Source organism: Ochotona princeps, chromosome 30 (genome assembly GCF_030435755.1).
Source record: "Ochotona princeps isolate mOchPri1 chromosome 30, mOchPri1.hap1, whole genome shotgun sequence".
NCBI lineage: Eukaryota > Metazoa > Chordata > Mammalia > Lagomorpha > Ochotonidae > Ochotona > Ochotona princeps.
Window position 1 is genome coordinate 2,906,752 of NC_080861.1, and position 20,100 is coordinate 2,926,851.

The window sequence follows — 20,100 nt, forward strand, 5'->3', positions numbered from 1 at the left end:
TTCTTGACAGCAACTCCCCAAAACCTCCACCAGGACATGTGCTAGCTCCGGCCCACACAAGGCTGGCCAGAGAACAGAAACTTCAGCATAGTGTCCAAAGCGATCACTCACTCTGGAGCCCTGGGCACCCTTCTCAGAGGGCAGCAGCAAAGCACAAGGTAAGGCTAAGAGGCAGAGGCCACTTCCCTGCCTGCCCATTCCCAGAAAGATGCTGTCAAGAGAGGAAGGCAGAAGCAGCATCGACAACAGTACCATGGAGAGCTAAGCCTCAAGCCAGGGAGACAGGGCAGGTGCGCAGCAGGTGGGGTGCAGGGGGCAGGCTTCAGGCCCCGGGTAAGGCCAGAAGGGTCCGAACACACCTTGGCCTGCCCCCGACTGCTCTCCTTCCCTAGAGCTCTGTCTACCTAGAAGGAGGTTCATGTTTCACCTTGTCCCAACTCTTAATTCTAATCCCTGTAAAACACAGCACACAGCGAGGAACAAGAAAAAAGTCACCCGTGCTGTTGACACAAATGTCAAGATGGACGTCTGGACTTTCAGTTACAGCAAAGTGTATGAATTCAAAAAATTCTCTCCAAACAGCTACCAAACTGGACAAACTATCAAAGCCAAATGCCCTGGGTCTGGAACTGGACCTAATACAAACATATCGAGAAATTTTCATTCATTAAAAACTGCTCTACTCAGATACGAACAATCAAAGTCTGGCATTCTTAACCATGGCTGCTACAGTCCCCACACTAGCTCACAAGTTCATTTGTCACAAACTCTAATGGGACACACAGATGAGGGGCAGTGGCTGGGGCTGGCTGGGGTAACTGCCAGGCGACAGAGTATCTTTCTGAAATGAGAAAAAGGCTCAGAAACTGTTACAGCAGGGGTTGCAGGGCACTAGAAATGCATTATGGAAATTACTTTTTATGGTCACAACCGGTGGATTTTATGACTTGTCAATTATACCTCAGTAAGACTTGATTCTTGTTTAATGTCTTCTGGAGACAAAGAAAAGCCAAGCAACTGTTTCATAATAAATGGACTAAAGAGACACAGCAACTATACTTCTTGATCCTGAAGCTGGATCCTGGCCAGAAACACAAAGAGCTTCAAAGGATTGTACTAAGGCCACTGGGCGAAGTGTGAATAATAACTATGGATTAGAACACTGACGGGGGCCAGCTCTGCGACAGAATAGACTAGGCCGCTAGCTACAACACCGACATCCCACACGCGGCCTGTTCAAGTTCCAGTTGCTCCACTTTTGATGCAGCTCCACGCCAATGCTCCTGAGAAAGAGGCAGAAGATGGCCGTGGTAGCTGGGCCCCTGCCATTCACAAGGGAGACTCAGACTGGCAGGCCTGCTGGCTTTGGGCTGGCCCAGCCTGGGCCACTGCAGCCTTCTGGTGGGTGAACCACCAGGTGAAGACCTCGGTCTCTCCTCCACTCCTCTGCAACTGTGCCTTTCACATAAATAAATATGAAGGAAAAAAGAACGATACTGATGAATCAATGATCAATGCTCTGATTTTTACTACCATATTTTGGTTAGTTAAGAGAGCATCCTTGTTCTTCTGAAATAGCAAGCACATGCAGGTTCAGAAGACATGAAGTAGCAGAGTCACCAATCTGACCCCAAAATGTTTCAGAAAAATATAACATGCCAGGGGCCTGCCACAATAGTTCAATTGGCTAAACCTCCACCTACAGGCTCCAGGACCCCACATGGACGCCAGTTCATGTCCTGCATGCTTTACTTCCCGTCCAGTTCCCTGCTTATGGCCTGGGAAAGCAGCTGAGGATGACCAAGTCCTTGGGGCCCTGCACCCATGTGGGAAACCCAGAAGAAGCTCCTGGCTCCTGGCTCCCGGCTTCGGATCAGCTGAGTTCTGGCCATGCTGACCACGTGGGGAGTGAACCAGCAGATGGAAGACCTTTTTCTCTGTCTCTCCTTCTCTGTGTAAATCTACCTTTCCGATAAAAATGAATCTTTAAAAAATGCAAATATACATATATGGAGAATAATAGGATAAATGGAGCAAAGGACAGATAGCAGTTTCTGTGTTGCTGTCACAATTTTTCTATGAACTTTGAAATCACATCAAAATTAAAGTTACCCCAAATTAATAAAGGTTCCACCAGAGTGAAAAAGCAGCATGAATAATCCATTAATTCAGTATTGCAAAAAATTTTAAATTTATTCAAGAGGCAGACAGAGGAAGAGAGAGCCCACAACAGGTTCACGCCCTGCAAGACAGGGCCAAGGCTGCAGCAGAGAACTCGATGTGGGCTTCCTACACGAGCAGCACCTCAGCCATCACACCTGTCCCCCGTGGTACCTACTAATATGAAGCCCCAATCTATATTCAATCCCAACTCCCCAAGTCTGTTGTCAAAAAGATAATTACATTAAAGGATTCTGTCAAATGCTGCCTAGCGTTCATCCACTGCCGCTTCTCCTAGGGTCACTTCTTCCATTGTTTCTAACACAGGAGTTGACTTTGACGCCTCAACTGTGCAGGCCAATCCAGCCATAACTAATTCTCCCCAGTGAGTGATCCCCAAAGCTCAAGGCTGAATAGTAGGGGCCAGGCACGATAGCACGTGGCTTAAGTCCTCGCCTTGCATGCGCCAGGATCCCACATGGGCACTGCTTCGTATCCCAGCTGCTCCACTTTCCATCCAGCTCCCTGCTTGTGGCCTGAAAATACAGTTGAGCATAACTCAAAGCCTTGGGATCCTGTACCCATGTGGGAGACCCAGAAGCAGCTCCTTGTTCCTGGCTTCAGATCAGCTCAGTTCCAGCTGTTGCAGCCACTTGGGAAGTGAACAAGCTGATGGAAGATACTTCTCTTTGCCTCTCCTTCTCTGTAAAATCTGACTTTCCAATAAAAATAAATAAAATCTTTAAAAAAGAAAAAAAGATTGAACAGTAGGTTTAAGACCTTCACAGGAGGAGCTGGCACGAGAGCCTAGTAGCTGAATCCTCATCTTGCATGCTCCAGGATCCCATGAGGGCACTGCTTTGTGTGCCAGCTGCTCCACTGCCCACTCAGCTCCCTGCCTGTGGTCTGGGAAAGCAGTAGAGGACGGCCCAAAGCCTTGGGACCCTGTACCCACAGGGGAGACCCTGAAGAAGCTCCTGGCTCCTGGCTTTGGATTGACTTGGCTTGGCTTCGGCAGTTGCAGCCACTTAAGAAGTGAACCAGCAGATAGAAGCTCCTTGTTTCTGGGCCCAGCGGCGTGGCCTAGCAGCTAAAGTCCTCGCCTTGAACGCCCCGGGGTCCCATATGGGCGCCGGTTCTAATCCCATCCAGCTCCACGGGAAACCAGTCGAGGACGGCCCAAAGCTTTGGGACCTTGCACCCGTGTGGGAGACCCGGAAGAGGTTCCTGGTTCCCAGCTTCGGATCGGCGCAGCACGGGCTGTGGCGCTCACTTGGGGAGTGAATCATCGGATGGAAGATCTTCCTCTCTGTATATCTGACTTTGTAATAAAAATAAATAAATCTTAATAAAAATAAATAAATAAAGATCCTTCTTTCTCTCTCCTCTCTGTAAATACAACTTTTAAATAGAAATGAATAAACCTTTAAAAATAAATAAAACAAATCCTCACAGGGTACAATGTGGTAACATAACAGGCTAATCTTTCACCTGCAGTGCCACATCCCATACTGGTGCTGGTTCTAATCCCAGCTGCTCTGCTTCAATCCAGATCCCTGGTAATGGCCTGGGAAAGCAACGAAGGACAGCCAGGTCCCTGTACCTATGGGAGATCTCTGGAAGAAGTTCTTGAACCCTAGCTTCAAACTGGCCTAGGTCTAGCCATTGTGGCCACTTAGGAAGTGAATAGCACATGGAAGATTTTCTCTCTCTCTCTCTGTCTCTCCTCTCTGTAATTCTGACTTTAGTGTAAAATAAAGACTTACACAAAGAAAGTGGTTTCTCAACTAACTATTCCCACTACTGGCAGGATATCTTACAGAAAGCAAGCACACAATCTCCTGACCAACCATAAAGGACAGTGACCGGAGCTCGCAGGCCGAGGAGGCCAGGAGCAGCTGGCCTGGTTAGAAATAATAGCAGCCTGTCTCTTGGTCCCCACACCTGGAAACACGGCCAGTTTACCCAGCCTCCTTTACTGCATCCCTCACAATATACTTCATACTTTAAATAATACATTATTTTGGCTTCCAATTCATTTCTTGCTTTTCTTTCAGTCTGAATCAACAAAGATCAGCTAAAATGACCAATCCCCAAATGTTTATAAATTGTGGGACTTGGGGCCCGGCGGCGTGGCCGCTAAAGTTCTCATCTTGAATGCCCCAGCATACCATATGGGCGCCGGTTCTAATCCCGGCTGCTCCACTTCCCATCCAGCTCCCTGCTTGTGGCCTGGGAAAGCAGTCGAGGACGGCCCAAAGCTTTGGGACCCTGCACCCACATGGGAGACCTGGAGGAGGTTCCTGGTTTCCGGAATCGGATCGGTGCGCACCGGCCCATTGCGGCTCACTTGGGGAGTGAAACATCGGATGGAAGATCTTCCTCTCTGTCTCTCCTCCTCTCTGTATATCCGGCTTTCCAATAATAATAAAATCTTAAAAAAAAAAAAATTGTGGGACTTGGAGTGACTTCTTTCTTCCTTTCCTAGTGCTTCAACTTTGAATGATTCTATGGTATTTACCCAAAACATTAACACACACACACACACACACACACAGTATTAAACAGACAGACCTGAATTCTAGAGATTGTTTATTCCCTCTCGTTGGTTTTGCAAAAAGAGAAAATGTATTTTCAGCTGTTTCTCCCTAATGGGTGACTTTCATTGCTTGTCTCCAGGAGGGGCCTCCTAGTGGGAACACAACCCTCCCAAATCCAGTCCTCAGGAAGCAGCTAGAGGACACACTGGGGCAGACAGCAACCAGGAGAGACAGGGAGGAAGCCTGGACTTTGTTCTCCAGTAGCAGGTTTCTTACCAGAAAGATGTCTGCGTAGCCAGCCAAGGACTCCACCCCCTCTTGGATCCGCGCCCCCCCAGAGTCATTGAGACCAATCACTGGAGCACCCACGGCGATGGCCTGGTCCATGATCTGAGAGAACAGACAATTCTGTGAGACAGCGGCTCTTGGTATCAAAAGCAGCACTGTATTTCCCGGAAAATGTTATCAGGATACGTTTCACACGCACACCCCTCCCCCACCCATGGTAATTGAATCCCTTCACTACAGACACAGGATCAGATATGCGGGAGGCTATTAGGGGTCGGGCTGTGGCACAATGGGTTAAGCCAACAATCCACATGAGCACCAGTTCCCATCCTGGATGTCCTGCCCCACGCTAATGCACCTAAGAAAGCAGCGGCAGGTGGCCCAAGTGACAGATCTGCATGGAAGTCCTGGCACATGGCTTCGGCCAGCCCAGCTCTAGCCATTGTGGCCATTTAGGGGGTGAACCAGTGAATGGGAAATCTCGACGTCCCTCCTTCCTTCTCCCCCTTTCTTCCTCCCTCTGTATCTCTGACCTTCAAATAAATATAAATCTTTCTTAAAAAAATAATTTTAGGGCCCGGTGGCTAAAGTCCTCCCCTTGAACGGCCCAGCATCCCATATGGGTGCCGGTTCTAATCCCGGCAGCTCCACTTCCCATCTAGCTCTCTGCTTGTGGCCTGGGAAAGCAGTTGAGGACGGCCCAAGGCTTTGGGACCCTGCACCCGCATGGGAGACCTGGAAGAAGTTCCTGGTTCCCGGCTTCAGATTGGCGCAGCATTGGCCATTGCAGCTCACTTGGGGAGTGAATCATCAGACGGAAGATCTTCCTCTCTGTCTCTCCTCCTCTCTGTATATCTGACTTTGTAATAAAAATTAAAAAATAAATCTTTAAAAAAAAAAGTAATAATTTTTTAAAAAGCTGATTAAAGCCCTCAAACACCCAAGGGCCAAAGCATTTCCCATCATCAAGAGATAAGACAACTTGAGGCAACATCTTCTAGAATTGCAGGTTCAGGCTACAGCATTTTCTGTGGCCAGTATGCTCCAACTACTCCTAGAAAGGACTGGCGGCAGACAGAACAGCACAGCAGCATTTCCATAAAGGCAGATGTCGACCCATCTGTTAGCCTGAGGCCGGCCCAGGCCCTTCACTTCTGCAGTGACAGATCCTCCTCTAGGGTCAGTTCCGGAACAAGTTCCCAGAGCCACTGAGAGTTTACAACCCACTTTCACTTCCATGATCTCATTTAGCATTGCAACAGAAGCAGTAAAAAGACAAAAGACTTAGGGGAGGTTTACAAGTGTTTGGCCCAAAGTCTCAAGACAAACTCCTGATGGGACCATGTCTACAATCCAGACATTCCCCTAAACAGGAATACCATTTCACTCTGACAACTTTGAAATTTCACCAATTGTTAGGTCTATGGATAAATCTTGTTCATTAACATTCATTCAAAACAAAAAATTGAGGGGCTTTTTAAAATGCTTTTCATTTTTTGTGGTCCTATGAATTTTATACCTGTGAAATAACAAGGGGGCCCAGCAGCGTGGCCTAGCGGCCAAAGTCCTCACCTTGAATGCCCTGGGATCCCATATGGGCGCCGGTTCTAATCTCGGCAGCTCCACTTCCCATCCAGCTCCCTGCTTGTGGCCTGGGAAAGCAGTCAAGGACGGCCCAAAGCCTTGGGACCCTACACCCACATGGGAGACCTGGAAGAGGTTCCTGGCTCCAGGCTTCGGATCGGCGCGCACCAGCCCGTTGCGGCTCACTTGGGGAGTGAATCATCGGAAGGAAGATCTTCCTCTCTGTCTCTCCTCCTCTCTGTATATCTGACTTTGTAATAAAAATAAATCTTTAAAAAAAAAAAAAAAAAAAGAAATCACAAGGGCCAACCCTTTGCCAGCCCAATTAAGAAATCCATGATACAAAAAATAATAACAATAAACGAAAAGGCCCCTTTACCCTGCACAGCTCGTCCCCACTGGGCTCAGAGCTTGCACATCAAGGACACTCCAGATGCAAAGTCCCGGATAGAAGTACTGGCTCCATTTTCAACACAAAGCACTTACTTTGCAGATCTTCTGGGCATGTGCGCCTGAGAGGCTGCCTCCAAACACTGTGAAGTCCTGAAGAGCAAACACAACCACGTCAGCCAGGGCAGAACAGTGACTGACCAGCAGAGACGAGGACCCAATTAGAAAGAAAAAGGAGAATTCAAAGGACTTTCAAAACATGACAAAAACGGAGAAGGGGAGAATCTGATTTACAGATTATCCTTTGTAACAGTGACATAAACACGTTACGAGAGCATATCCAGTCTTTGTTCTACAAAATGATCCACAGCTTCAATGAAACAAAAAGTTATACAGAAATGACCCCAACCTCAGACCCTGCGAATGTCAAACAGGTCTTCCTATTTCTAGGAAAACACTGGCTGTTTTCAGGAAAAGCTGAACACAGCAACGGGCAGTCACAGCCCTCACACTGACTAACTGACTACCCTCACACACGAATGGCTTATCCTGGGCACAACCTCCCTCCCAAAAACTCCTCAAAAACACAGTGAAAGCACCAGTGCCTTGGCATGCAGGATAATCCTCCAGCAGCAGCAGCCCACGTAAAGGTCCGTTTCACTCTCAGCTGCCCCACTTCCCCTCCACCTCCCTTCTGATGGCCTGGGAAAGCAGCAGAGGATGGCCTCTGCCCCCATGCGAGAGACTGAGAAGCAGCTCCTGGCTCCCAGGTTCGGATCGGCTCGGCTCTGGCTATTGCAGCCATTTGGAGAGTGAACCAGCAGACGGAAGACCTAACTCCCTGTCTCTATGACTTTGACTTTCAAATAAACTTAAACACATATACACACACGGTAGAGTTAATAGACTTGGCAAACATGCCCAACAGCAGAGAAGGGATCCAACAGACCCAGGCGGCAAAGCAAAGGCAGAATTCCTGGCACAGATGGGAAAAACAAAAGCTTCCACTTGCGCAGAGGGTCACACAGGCGGGGACACCCAAGAACCACAGAACGTGGGAAAACAGACTACTGCCGAGTTCTACGTCTCCTCCGGGACACAGCTGGAGCTCCCTGGTCCTGGCTCCAGCCCGGCCATCTGGGAAGTGAACCAGTAGATGAAAGATTTCTGTCTCTCCTTTTAAAATAAAAATTGAAAGTATCTCCAAGGTGCACTTCTGCAACCTGCTCAGTTAGGTGAACAGCAGGTCCGGGAGACACAGCCGCCTCCTCTGTGCTGTCTTCACTAGTTCCTTCTGCCTGCGTTTCTGCCCACATCACATAAACTATAAAAAAGCCGTAAGACAGGTTTCACTCTAGTTCAGCATTTAGAAGACCCACTTACAAGAGTTTTACAACATTGTAAGGACAACTTAATTAGTAAATAACTATGGCCCAAACACAACAAATTTAAAATTACCCAAGGAGCCAGGCTTGTGATGCAACAAGTGAAACCACTGTCTGAAACGCTAGCATCCCACACGGGCTCCTGGGTAAGCTACTAACTTTTCAGTTGTGTAAAAGAAACAAAACATTTAGAATTACATACATATTTCCCCTCTGAAGAAGAAGCTCAAATCCAAAGGCATATACAACACTTTCCCTATTTGTTTTCTTTCATTGCTGGAACAAACTAACAAATCCAGTGGCTTGAAACAACACCAACTTACAACTCTGTGACTGTTAAACCTCAACAATGTTTTGGGGGTCCGCTCCTCCCTGGAGGCCTAGGGAAGCTGTTTTCTTGCCTTCTCCAGCCTTTCATCTCCCACTCTCTCCACCTCCAAAGCCAACCACGGCAGGTGAGACCCTTCTCAGACTGCAATCACGCTAACCTCGCTTCTGCTGCCCTCTTCCACGCTGAAGAACACTTGAGAGCCAATTGGCCTCACCTGGGGAGCCCTGGCTTTCCAGCGCAAGCTCAGTTGCTCAAACATTTTTTCTTAAATTAATGATCTTCATTTCCCTTTGCCACATAAATTTACCAGTTCTGGAGATTAGAATGTGAACATCTTTGAGGGCCACTATTTAACCTCTAACAGTCTCTGAGAATGTCACTGTGAACAAATTATATCTGACCTGAGCAGTCTGAAGAAACTTTGAACACTTCATGTTAATCCCAAGCGCAGGAACTGTGGTTCAGAAAGGCAAGTCACCTTTGACAATATGGCAGGGCGAGTGGCAGCAGGAGACGGAAGAGGAGGAAGGGGAGAGAGGAGGAGGAATTTTTATCTACAAAACTAAACCATGGAAAATGTAATTTTTTAATTAAAAAAAAAAAAAGAAAGTCCAATCAGCTCTGCCCAGGTTGCCCACTATTCTCTCAGTTCGCACACAACGCTGGGACTCAGTTGCCCTCGAGGCACACAGCCAAAGCAATCTCAGAATAAATCCTGGTTCCTGGGCAGCTTTGTACAAAGCACTATCCGTGACCCTCCCTAGAGCTAACAACTCATTCTCCTCAAGAAAACGTGTAACAGTCTGGACGTACGCACTGAAAAACCAAAATCCCCCCTTTGACCCAAACCACAATCAAGTTTCCATTCCCCAAGATGGACCCCTGGCAGGCATTCTGCCCCCTGCCCGCCCCCAGGAAAGCTCCGCTCTGGATACCTGACTGAAGACATAAACCAATCTTCCGTTGATTCGGCCCCGTCCAGTGACGACGCTGTCTCCAGGAAACTACCAGAGGAAGGAAAAAAGGAAGGTTAAAAAATAAAATCCAAGTATTTTTTTCAATGAACTAGGCAACTATCTCTCAAGGAGAACCAAAATACGAACTCACATGGACACTTCCATGGCTCTGCAACGCAACTACTGGGCTACTGCTTGTTCAACAAGACTGAAGGGCAAAAGCAAAAACAATCAAGAGATCCTGAGAGCCAGCACTATAAATGCTCACAGGAAGAGGGACACAAAGACCCTGGTTAAATCCCCACGTCACCTGCTGCACTGCTCAACTCCACATCCCACTGCAGCGCCTGAGGTGGCTTCCTGGGACCACAGACCCTGCAGGCGACAGGAATGGCGGAAGCAGGTCGGTTCCTGCCACCAAATGGGAGACCTGAGTTTCCAGTTCCCAGCTTTGGTCAACCGACTCCTGGCTGTCACAGGCATGTGAGGGCTGAACCAGCAGGTGGGAGAGGAGCACCTGGGCTCGTTCACGCTTTCCCTCGGCCTCTCTAAGAGGAATTTAAATACTAATAATGAAATGCACATGGTAACTTCTTCAAGCTACTTCCCCTACACAGAACCTTAAAATGTCAAACCCACCATTTGGCACAGGTTCTTGATAGGACTCACAGATCTTCAGTTACAGCCAGCACACACATACAGAAAACTGAGTCAAAAGTGAGTCAAAGGGCTGGCACTGTGGAGCAATAGCTTAAGCCTCTGCCTGTGATGCAGCATCCCATATAGGTAACCAGTTCGAATCCCAGCTCCTTCATTTTCAATTCAGCTCCCTGCTATTGGCCTGCTATGGGCAACAGAGGAGGGCCCAACTGGGCCTCTGCTCCCACGTGAGGAACCTGCAAGAAATTCTGTCTCTTGCTTCAACCTGCCCCAGCCTGGGCTATGGCCATTTAGGGAGTGAACAGCAGATGGAAGATCTCTCTTTTTCTCTCTGCCTTTCAAATAAATTTCCAAAAAGGACCCAGCACGATGGCTCAACTGACTAATTCTCCCCCTACAGGTTCCAGGATCACGTAAGGGTGCCAGTCCATGTCCCATCTGCTCCACTTCTCACCCAGCTCCCTGTTTACGGCCTGGAAAAGCAGTGAAGGATAACCAGAAGCCTTGAGACCCTGCACCCACACGGGAGATTCAGAGGAAGCTGCTTGCTCCTGGCTTCGGATCAGCTCGGCTCCAGCCATTGTGGCCACTTGGGGAGTGACCCAGAGCATGGAAGATCTTTCTCTGTCTCTCCTTCTCTCTGTAAATCTGCCTTTCCAAGAAAAAGAAATAAATCTTTTTAAATAAATGAATTTTTAAAAAAGGAAAGATACCTTGTTCTTATCAGCAGCCATTCCAAAATCTGCACATCTGTGTTCAACGAACATGTCGCTCTCAAGGAAGCTGCCAGGATCCAGCAGAAGCCTGATCCTCTCCCTGGCTGTGAGCTTTCCCTGAGAGAAAACGTAGCAGTCACTCGGAGAGGTCCTCAAAGACAAAGTCAGGAAGCAAAGCAGGGATGTTGCAGAGAGCTAGGACAGCCGTTCCTGCCCTTTCACTCAGAGAACAGCCTCCACCCGAGCAGGCATGCTCATGGCAGACAGTGCTAATAACAGACGCCAGCTGGGAACGTGAATAATTAAACGGAGGGGCTGGCATCGTAGGCTGTCAGGTTAAGCCACTGCCACCTGCAATGCTCGCAGTCCAATGCACAGTGCCAGTTCGAGTCCTGGCTGCCCAGCTCCCAATGCAGCTCCACGTGCAGGCAGCTGGGAAAGCAGTGGAGGACAGCCCACATCCGAGGAGCACCTGAACCCATGTGGGAGATCTGGAAGGAGCTCCTGGCTTCAGTCTGTTCTGGTGTGGGCTGTTGCGGCGTTTGGGAAGTGACCAAGATGGAAAACTCATTCTCTCCCTCACCCCATTCTCGTTCGCCCCCTCGCCCTCCTTCTCTAGCCTCCACTCCATGCCCCTCTTCCTTCCAAGTAAATTTTTAAAGGTAAATGACCAATGGAAAACCAGGTGTGAGCAGTGCTCAAACAACTGAGAACTGATCTACCATATGACCCAGGTATCCCACACCTGGGAATATATCCAAATAAAATGAAATCTGCATACAAGAAAGCAACATACAACTCTGAATTTATAGCAGCACAGTCCACAATAGCAAAGGCACAGAAACAACATGGATGCTCATCAGTGGATAAAGAAACTGGTGTATCTATCCTAGGGACTACTACATGGCTATAAAAAAGAATGAATTTGCAACAGAATGGTCCCAATTGGAGACCACTATGCTTAGCGATACACAGTCCCAAAAGGACAAATATGTGCTTTCTGATGTAACACAGCCTTTATGCAAAGTACAAAACAAATGGATATAAGCAAGTATATACATATGTTCTCAAAGATGAACTGTATAAGGGAGACTAGCATGCCAGGAAGCAAAAACACGTTGCAGTGTGTGTCTCTCTCTACTCCAAATAAAAGTAGGACTCCCCAGGAAACAGTTAATACTCCTTTACAATAGGATAGTACATTGTCGGCCGTTGCCTATAGACCCTTCATACCGTGATACATTCAGAAAGCAGAGAATTAAACCTGACTGTTACTAAGAGACTACAGTACTGTGATAACAGGGTGGTGGCAGGAGGGGATTATGAGAAGTTTGGAAGGAAAGAGGGGGAACCTTCAGCTTACAGAACTTTATCATGGAAAATAACAATAAAAAAATTAAGGAAAAAAACAATAGAAAATCAGGAGGTGGAACTAACACAGGCCTAAAGAAGGGTCTAAGGCAATGCCCCAGGCTTCAGGGAAACCCACAGAAGCACACTTCACCACAGCCCAAACCATGCCTCCTGCTGCGGCCCCAGCCGACACAGTGCTGCTTGGCCACGTGGCACAGAGCAGCTGAGGAAAAGGGGTGAGGAGAGGATGCTAAAGAACTCAAGTAAAATTGGTTTTGGAGGGTCTGAGGCGATAGCCTAGCGGCTAAAGTCCTCGACTTGAACGGGCTGGGATCCCATATGGGTGCCTGTTCTAATCCCGGCAGCTCCACTTCCCATCTAGCTCCCTGCTTGTGGCCTGGGAAAGCAGTCGAGGACAGCCCAAAGCATTGGGACCCTGCACCCGCATGTGGGAAGCCCAGAAGAGGCTCCGGGCTCCTGGCTTCAGATCGGCTCAGCTCCAGCCATTGCGGCCACTTGAGGAGTGAACCATCAGATGGAAGATCTGTTTCTCCTCCTCTCTGTATATCTGCCTTTCCAATAAATAAATAAAAATCCTAAAAACTGTTTTCTGGAGGAGTGAGACGGAGCCTTTACTCCATCAAGACCTCCCACTGCTTTAGCGCCTAAGTCAAGGCCTCAGCCCTCTGGCCTCACCACCACCAAACACCTGATCTATTTCCCCCTCCCCCTGGGAAAGCGGCCAAAGTCCGGGAACTTGTTGTAAAACCCACAGGCAATCCTACACACTGTTGTGCAACGTAGGGTTAGCTGGGGCGAGGGGAATCTGGTGATGTGGTCACAGAATTTCTTAAAATATTCATACTCTTCGACCCCCTAATTCCACTTCTAGGAAATTTATGCCGCGGAAACAGTCCAATGAGAGGTGGGGCACGGGTTTTAAATCAAGTCCACCTCCTGATTACGTCAGCTTTAGCACGGGAGTCTGCCTCCAAACCCAGGAGGATCTTCAGGGAAGGGGTCGGGGCTGAAGTTCCAGGGAGGAATTGAGCAACAGCCTGTCAGCCCCGTCGCAGCCACCCCGGGGGGAGCCCTGGTACCCCGAACAGCATTCACACTTCAACCCCAAGTGTCAAAAAGGACCTGTCCGTCCAGGTCCCCGTCGAAGGGCTGGTGGGACCTCCCGCAGTCACCGGGAGCCTCTAGCTCAGCCCACCTGGGCTCCGGGCAGCCTGGCCTCCAGTGCGGGCCCTCCGCTCCCCCTCCCGGGGCCTGCTGCCTCGGTGGCCCCCCGGCCTTCTCCGGAGACAGCTGCGACCCCCGCCCCAACAGCCACACCCGGACGGTCGGGCAGGCCAAACACGGGCCGGGCTTCCCACCCAGCAGGTGCCGGAGCTCTGCCCTCAGGTGCCACAGGTCCCTTACGCTCGCATGTCCGCCAGGCCAGGTTAATGGGCCGTTGCCGCAGTGCCCACCGCGCTCTTCACTCACTCACTCACTCACACACTCACACACTCACTCACTCACACACACACTCTCACACACTCACTCACACACTCACACACTCACTCACACACACACTCTCACACACTCACTCACACACTCACTCACTCACACACTCACACACTCACTCACACACTCACTCACTTACACACGCCTCGGTGTCTCTGCTTCCATTACCAAAGCGCCCACCACCACTACTTCCAGCACAGATCTCTGTATGGAGTGCCACCTCCCTTCTGACAAGACCGTGAGGGCAGCATGGCTGTCTGCTGCTCAAGGCGCCCTGCTCCCACCAGCACGCGGCCCACGCCACCTGAGGCGCTTCAGCGCGGCTCTCCACGGCCGTCCGCGAGCCCACGGGCTCCGCGAGCGCAGTTTTTCTCGCCCCGCCCCGCCAGGCAGCGCGCGGATTGGCTGACGAGGCGGGCCGGGCGCGCTGGGATAGGTCAGCAGCGCCGGGGGGCGGGGTCCACGCTCGTCTCCGGACTCACTCGCTTGTGCTGCGCGTCGACGCGGCGCTGGCCCCCTCCCAGCAGCGCGGCGCGGCGTTTGTTCTCGATGCGTTCGTTCACCGAGGCAGGCTGGCTGCAGAGGCCGCGGGCCGCGGTGCGCAGGGCGCTCGGGACCCCGCGGAGCCTCGCTCCCGCCGCCGCCGCCCGCACTGCCGCCGCCATGTCGGCTCCGCCGGTGCGCGCGAGTACGCGTGTGCAGAAAGTGTGGGCTCAGCCGGCGGTGCGCCTGCGCAGTGGAGCGGGCGCAGGGCCACGGGCGTGGGCGGCCACGGGCGGGCGTGGGCGAGCGGGCAGCAGGCCGGCAGGCGAGGTTAGCGCTCCGAGCTGGCGCCCACCTGGAGCCACGGAAGAGCGAGTTATAGTCCTTGCCCCTCCTGGCTCGCCGCATTTCTTGCATTTCTTCCATTCTTTGATAGCAGTCGACACATAGCATGTATTGCAGAGACTGGTGTGGCTGTTAATATTCAACCTCGCGTTAGCTGATAGGCCCGATTTTCACAGGTGAAGCAGCTGAAGCTAGGATCGGTACAGGGATTTGGTCAAGAGCCGAGACTAGTGGACGCTGCGGTGCAGCAGGCTGCGGGGCCCCCAGGACGCCTCCCCGGCTGCACCCCTGCCTCGGCCTCTTGCGTCTTGTTAATTCACACCGTGGGTTGGGGGTGGGCGGACGGGCAGCAGGTGAGGCCCAGATGGAGTTGCTGGCTTCTGCCTTCAGCCCGACCCAGCCGTGCCAATATTTGGGCAGTGAAGCAGGGGGTTGAAGATCCATTCTCATTCTCTCTTCCCCTCCTAATCCCTGCCGCCACACTCTTACACCTTTAAATGAACAGAGCAAAAATCGTGAGTGGCACACGGAGGTCTGGTGTGCCCCACAGGAAGCATGCCTTGTTGCTGAATGTTCTGTGATAGATGTGTCACCACGAGCTACACCCAGCTTCCCGCTATTTAAAATATCATATTCATGATGATATATTTATCACATCAAACCACACCCAGCTTCCCCGTTGTGTGCAGAGTTTTTTCAACTTCCACGTATAAGAAAATGTGTGGAATTGGTCTTTTCTGTGTCTGAGTCATTCCTTTATCAGGATGGCCAAGGGCTTTCTACAACAGACATTGCTTCTGTAAGAGAACTGGGGCTCATTGTACTCAACACCGTGTCCCAGGTCCATCCATTGTTACTAATGACCAGACTGTTTCTTTAGTTCTGTTTGTTTGCAAGGTTCGGTTATAGAAAGAGAGATCTAGCACATGCAACAGGTGGCTGTGCCAGGCTGACACCGAGAGCCAGGAGTTCCTTCTGGGTCTCCCACATGGGTACAAGGGCCCCAACATCTGAACCATCTGCTGCTCTTCCAGGCACATCTACACCGAGTTGGACCAGAAGCAGATGGGACTCAAACTGGCACCCATGTGGGATGCCACCATCATAGACAGTGGTTTAACTCACGGCATCACAATACTGGATCTTCATTCTTTTGTAGGGCCGAATAGTATTCCTTGGCACAGATATGTCACGGCTCTCTGTTCCTCCGGTGACGGACACCTTCGTCAATCCCACCTTTGCTTTTGTGCACAGTGCTACGATAAACAATGGTGGAACAGGTTTCTCCTTGACAAAGATTCCATATCTTCTGGATATTTACCCAGCGAGGTGATTGCTGGCTTCCATGGCAGTTCTAGTTTCGTCAGAATTCTCCTTTCCATAGTGTCTGTACTAACTTACATTTGCAGCGGCAGCGTGCAAGCGTCCCCCTTTTCCCATATGCTCATCAGCATTTTCTGCTCTGTGATTTTTTAGAATAGCCATGCTAATAGCAGTGAGAGGACATCTCCCTGCTGGCTGGTGACACCAAGCGCTTTTTTATATATTTGTCGCTCAGTTGTATTTCCTCTCTTGAGACTTGTCTATTCAGGTCTTTTGCCCGTATCTTAAATGAATTGGTTTTTTTGTTGTTTTGGTTTTGTGAGTTCCTGATATCTTCTGGACATTAATCCTTTGATAATTAGCTTGCAAGTATGTCTTCTTGTCTCTCTGTTGTCTCCTTTGCGGTGCAGAAGCTTCTGGGTTTGATGTAATTCCATTTGTCTAGTTTAGTTTGTTGTTGTCATCTGCACTTTCAAGGAGTGGTTCCCCAAGTGTGAACCCTATTAAAGAAAAAATTGTTCATGACGTTTGTTAAAAAACAGTAAGGCAGAATTTATTCAGGACTGTTCTGATAGGCCTGGGGAACACTGCACTGGGGGTGTTTACAGCCCTGAGGAGTAACATTGGGCTCAACTCTGAACACAGAAAGAAGTGTGGGCATTTATAGACAGGGAGCAGGGTGAGCGTCTGTGGATGGAAACTTACTCGAAGGACACCACATACAGCAGGGAGACGGGCTCTACCCTCCTAGCAGGATTCTTCAAGCAGGCCAGGGTGACCGACACCACCTCCAGGCAAAGGAAGGAATCGGGATGAGGAGCCCAGGTCAGATACAGACAGTGAGCAGATGTCAGCAAGAGAGGAGTCTTGCTACCACTTGATTTTTTACAAGTCGGGATATGGGAGGCCCAGGTCAGATCCAATCAAAACAAGAACTCAGGAAAATCTGATCCAAGCTGGGTCAAGGGGGGAAGCTTGTCAACACCACAGCTTGGCCTCACCTGTTTCAGCAGGTTGGAAATGCGAACGCTCACATTCTCAGACTCCTCCCCTGATCTGAATAAACAACTGTGAGGGTGGGGGCAGAGGTCTGTTTTAACAGATAACTTTGGGGAGGGCCCATGCTTGTTAAAGTTTAAGACCCACTGCGCTAAGGAGTGGGAACTGAACTGTTAAGAGCTTGTCTGTTTTCCTAGCTAACAGGCAAATCTTTAAGGTAAAGAACAAGGTGTATATTTCTCAGTTTAGTCACAGAAAGCAGCTGAAGTTGATCATTAACTCTTCCGAGATCTAGCTCATAGCCAGACCTTCATAAAGTCCAAACTCTGAACCAGGACTTTAATGTTAACGCAACGCAATTGAGTAATTGCTTTCAACAAAAGCCTTAACAATCTCCTCCCTCAAGAACTGAATGTCAGTACTGATTGCATTTCCTGGAGTAGGAGTTGTTTACCTACATATGCAGGGGACCGAGAGGACCTGAGGCCCAGAGTCCTCTCTCAAGACTCTAGAGTGAACTTAACTTTCTAGGACAGAAGGCTGGCCGTGGGAGCCAGGGGAGACCTTGAACAAGCCTGATGTGTTATCTCTGAGGAGGAAACTGCAGGCCAGGGAACAGGAGCGCCTGGCACATATATATATATACGCACACACTCATATATATTCATTCATATTCTCTCTCTCTCTCTCTCGGCTATGTCCCCAGCCTTGGGGTTACTGCCATGCGATTGTGAAGAGGCCAAGTCCAGGAAGTAGAAATTGCGTTCAGCTGAGGGCAGTGGGATTCTGTGTCCAGGGGCGTCCTGTTCATCCCTCTCCTCAGGCACACCCCACGTAATGTGATTACTCAGCTCTTGTTCACTGCAGCCTCTGCACCCAGAACAAGACTGAACACAGAAACCTTCATAATGTATTTATTAGATTTCAATTAATTAATTAACTATTTGAAAGGCAGTTATGGAGAGAAGGTAGAGAGATCGTCCAAATGGCCGCCACAGCTGGGACTAGGCCAGGCCGAAACTAGAAAGCAGGATCGTCCTGCAGGTCTCCCACGTGGGTGCTTTGCCCAGGCGCTTGAGTGGGAAGCCAGACGGGAAGTAGAGCAGCAGGACGGAGCTGGTCCTAGATGTCAGCGCCCAGGCTGGCAGCCTTACCGCTACACCACAGTGCCAGCTCCTGTACTTATGAAGTACACTGCAGTGGGTCTAGACAAAAAATCACTGATTCCTGGCCACCTTTTCAAGCTAAGTTGACACCTCTTGCAGTCTACCCTGATTCTCCTGCTGGGTTAGGATGCATACTTCTGCAAGGTAATTGTACAGAAAGCCCAACACAGGGGAGCTCGCTGAACCAGTTACACCTGCCGCTCATTCTCCCTCTCTCCTCTTTTCCTTCTCCCTTCTCACTATCCTACTGCCCACCCAGGCCACTCCATGGGCAGTGCTGTAGGTTTCTAGTGCTACTTCTCCCACCTGAAGCCAAATCCCAGCCTGGAATGAGTGGTACTCAGAGGAGGGTTGAACTCTCCAGTGGCTGCCTTCTGGAATCCCAGCATGCTCTAGGCTGCTGGCATGGCCTTCATCCCCTTTGCTGGTTGCTTGTTTGAGATGACTCCATGGCAAGACAGGCATCACCCTCCCAGGTCTTTAGTAATTTTCTCCACTTCTAAGACACTTATGTTGAAAATGTGGAGTCAGACGCTTGAGTGCAAATCTTGCTTTGGCTCTGATTTCCTGAATAAAACAAATTCACTCCATGGCCTCAGGAGGAGCCAAGAGGGGTGGCCCCCGAAATCTGTCACTCATCACACCATGACTAGAGAAGAGACAAGTGAGTCCCAGTTACTACCATGTGATAGTGAACAACTTAACCTGTTTCCTCTCCTATAAAATGGGAAGTATCACAGCTTGTCTCACAAGTGAAGCAAACTTAAATGGAAGGAGGTACCTGAAACTACTAACATACTGCCTGGCCAACCAGCAAAGGGAAGATCTGCGCATGGAAGATCTTCCTCTCTGTCTCTCCTCCTCTCTGTATAAATGATGTTGAAATAAAAATAAATCTTAAAAAAAAAAAGTGAAGGAAGGAAGGAAGGCAGGTGAGAACTTTCTTTTTGTGCCCAGTTCATCAAAGCCCCCCGGGAGTCCTGCAGCCCTAGTCCTGCTGCCCTTGCTCCTGTGGGAGCAACCAGGAAAGCTGTAGCCTCAAGCAAACACAGCAGTCAGTTTAGAAGCCCACACTGGACTGTCAGTGCAGGTGGTCCCAGTGCCTTCTTGCCCTCAACAGCTTGAGTAGTTAGAAGTACGGGGCATGAAAGGACATCTTGGAAAGCAGCTGTTATCCATGGGGAGAGGGCTTTTTAAGATTCCCACTGTGTGGGCCCACCACAGTAGCTTAATGGCTAAAGTCCTTGCCTTGTATGCACCAGGATACCATGTGGGTAGCGGTTCATGTCCGCATGCTCCACTTCCCATCCAGCTCCCTGCTGATGACATGGGAAGGCAGGTGAGGACAGCCCAAAACCTTGGGAGACCCAGAAGAAGCTCCTGGCTTCTGGCTTCTGATCAGCTCAGCTCTGGCCATTGCAGCCATCTGAGAAGTGAATCGGCTAACAGAAGATCTTAGTCCTTCCAGCTCTCTGTAGATCTGCCTTTAAAATATAAATAAATAAATAAACAAGTCTTTAAAAAGATTCCTACTGTACATTAATTACACAGTTGTTTAAATAAAAACTGAAGAAAAATGAAATACTTTAAAGTTGCATTTTTCCTTCTGATCCATGCTTCTCTAGTGGCACAGAATGGGCAGTGAAAGCCTGGTTTAAATCCCAGTTAAGATCGTTACTGAGACCTACAGCCTGCCATTCCCTAGACCACACACATTTTCCCATCCACCTTGATGAGTCCTCATCATCTCACTGTGGGCTCTGGGAAGCAGGCGGTGGAGGCTGTCCCTCTTCCAGAGCTCCACAGTGCCTCTCCGACCTGAGTTCGTCCCGCTGCTCCCAGAGGCACTGTGGAGTTTTCAGCTAACACCTTCAGCTATGCTCACCCACCCTGGGGCCCTGGACTCACA

General features: G+C 49.7%; 1 protein-coding gene across 2 annotated transcripts in view; it reads right to left on the bottom strand.

The window, feature by feature from the left end:
- The window catches only part of PCCB (propionyl-CoA carboxylase subunit beta), a 44,913-nt gene extending 30,332 nt beyond the window's left edge, over positions 1 to 14,581 (bottom strand). The window contains exons 1-5 of one of the 2 annotated variants that reach the window (XM_058657280.1): positions 14,358 to 14,581; positions 11,008 to 11,127; positions 9,614 to 9,682; positions 7,059 to 7,115; positions 4,977 to 5,090 (exon numbers count right to left, since the gene is read on the bottom strand). In XM_058657280.1, the coding sequence (XP_058513263.1) occupies positions 4,977 to 5,090; positions 7,059 to 7,115; positions 9,614 to 9,682; positions 11,008 to 11,127; positions 14,358 to 14,540 (543 nt within the window). In that variant the 5' untranslated portion in view covers positions 14,541 to 14,581. The remainder of the gene's footprint in view (positions 1 to 4,976; positions 5,091 to 7,058; positions 7,116 to 9,613; positions 9,683 to 11,007; positions 11,128 to 14,357) is intronic. The other variant, XM_058657281.1, reaches the window with a different exon arrangement.
- Between the last annotated feature and the right edge of the window lie 5,519 nt (positions 14,582 to 20,100).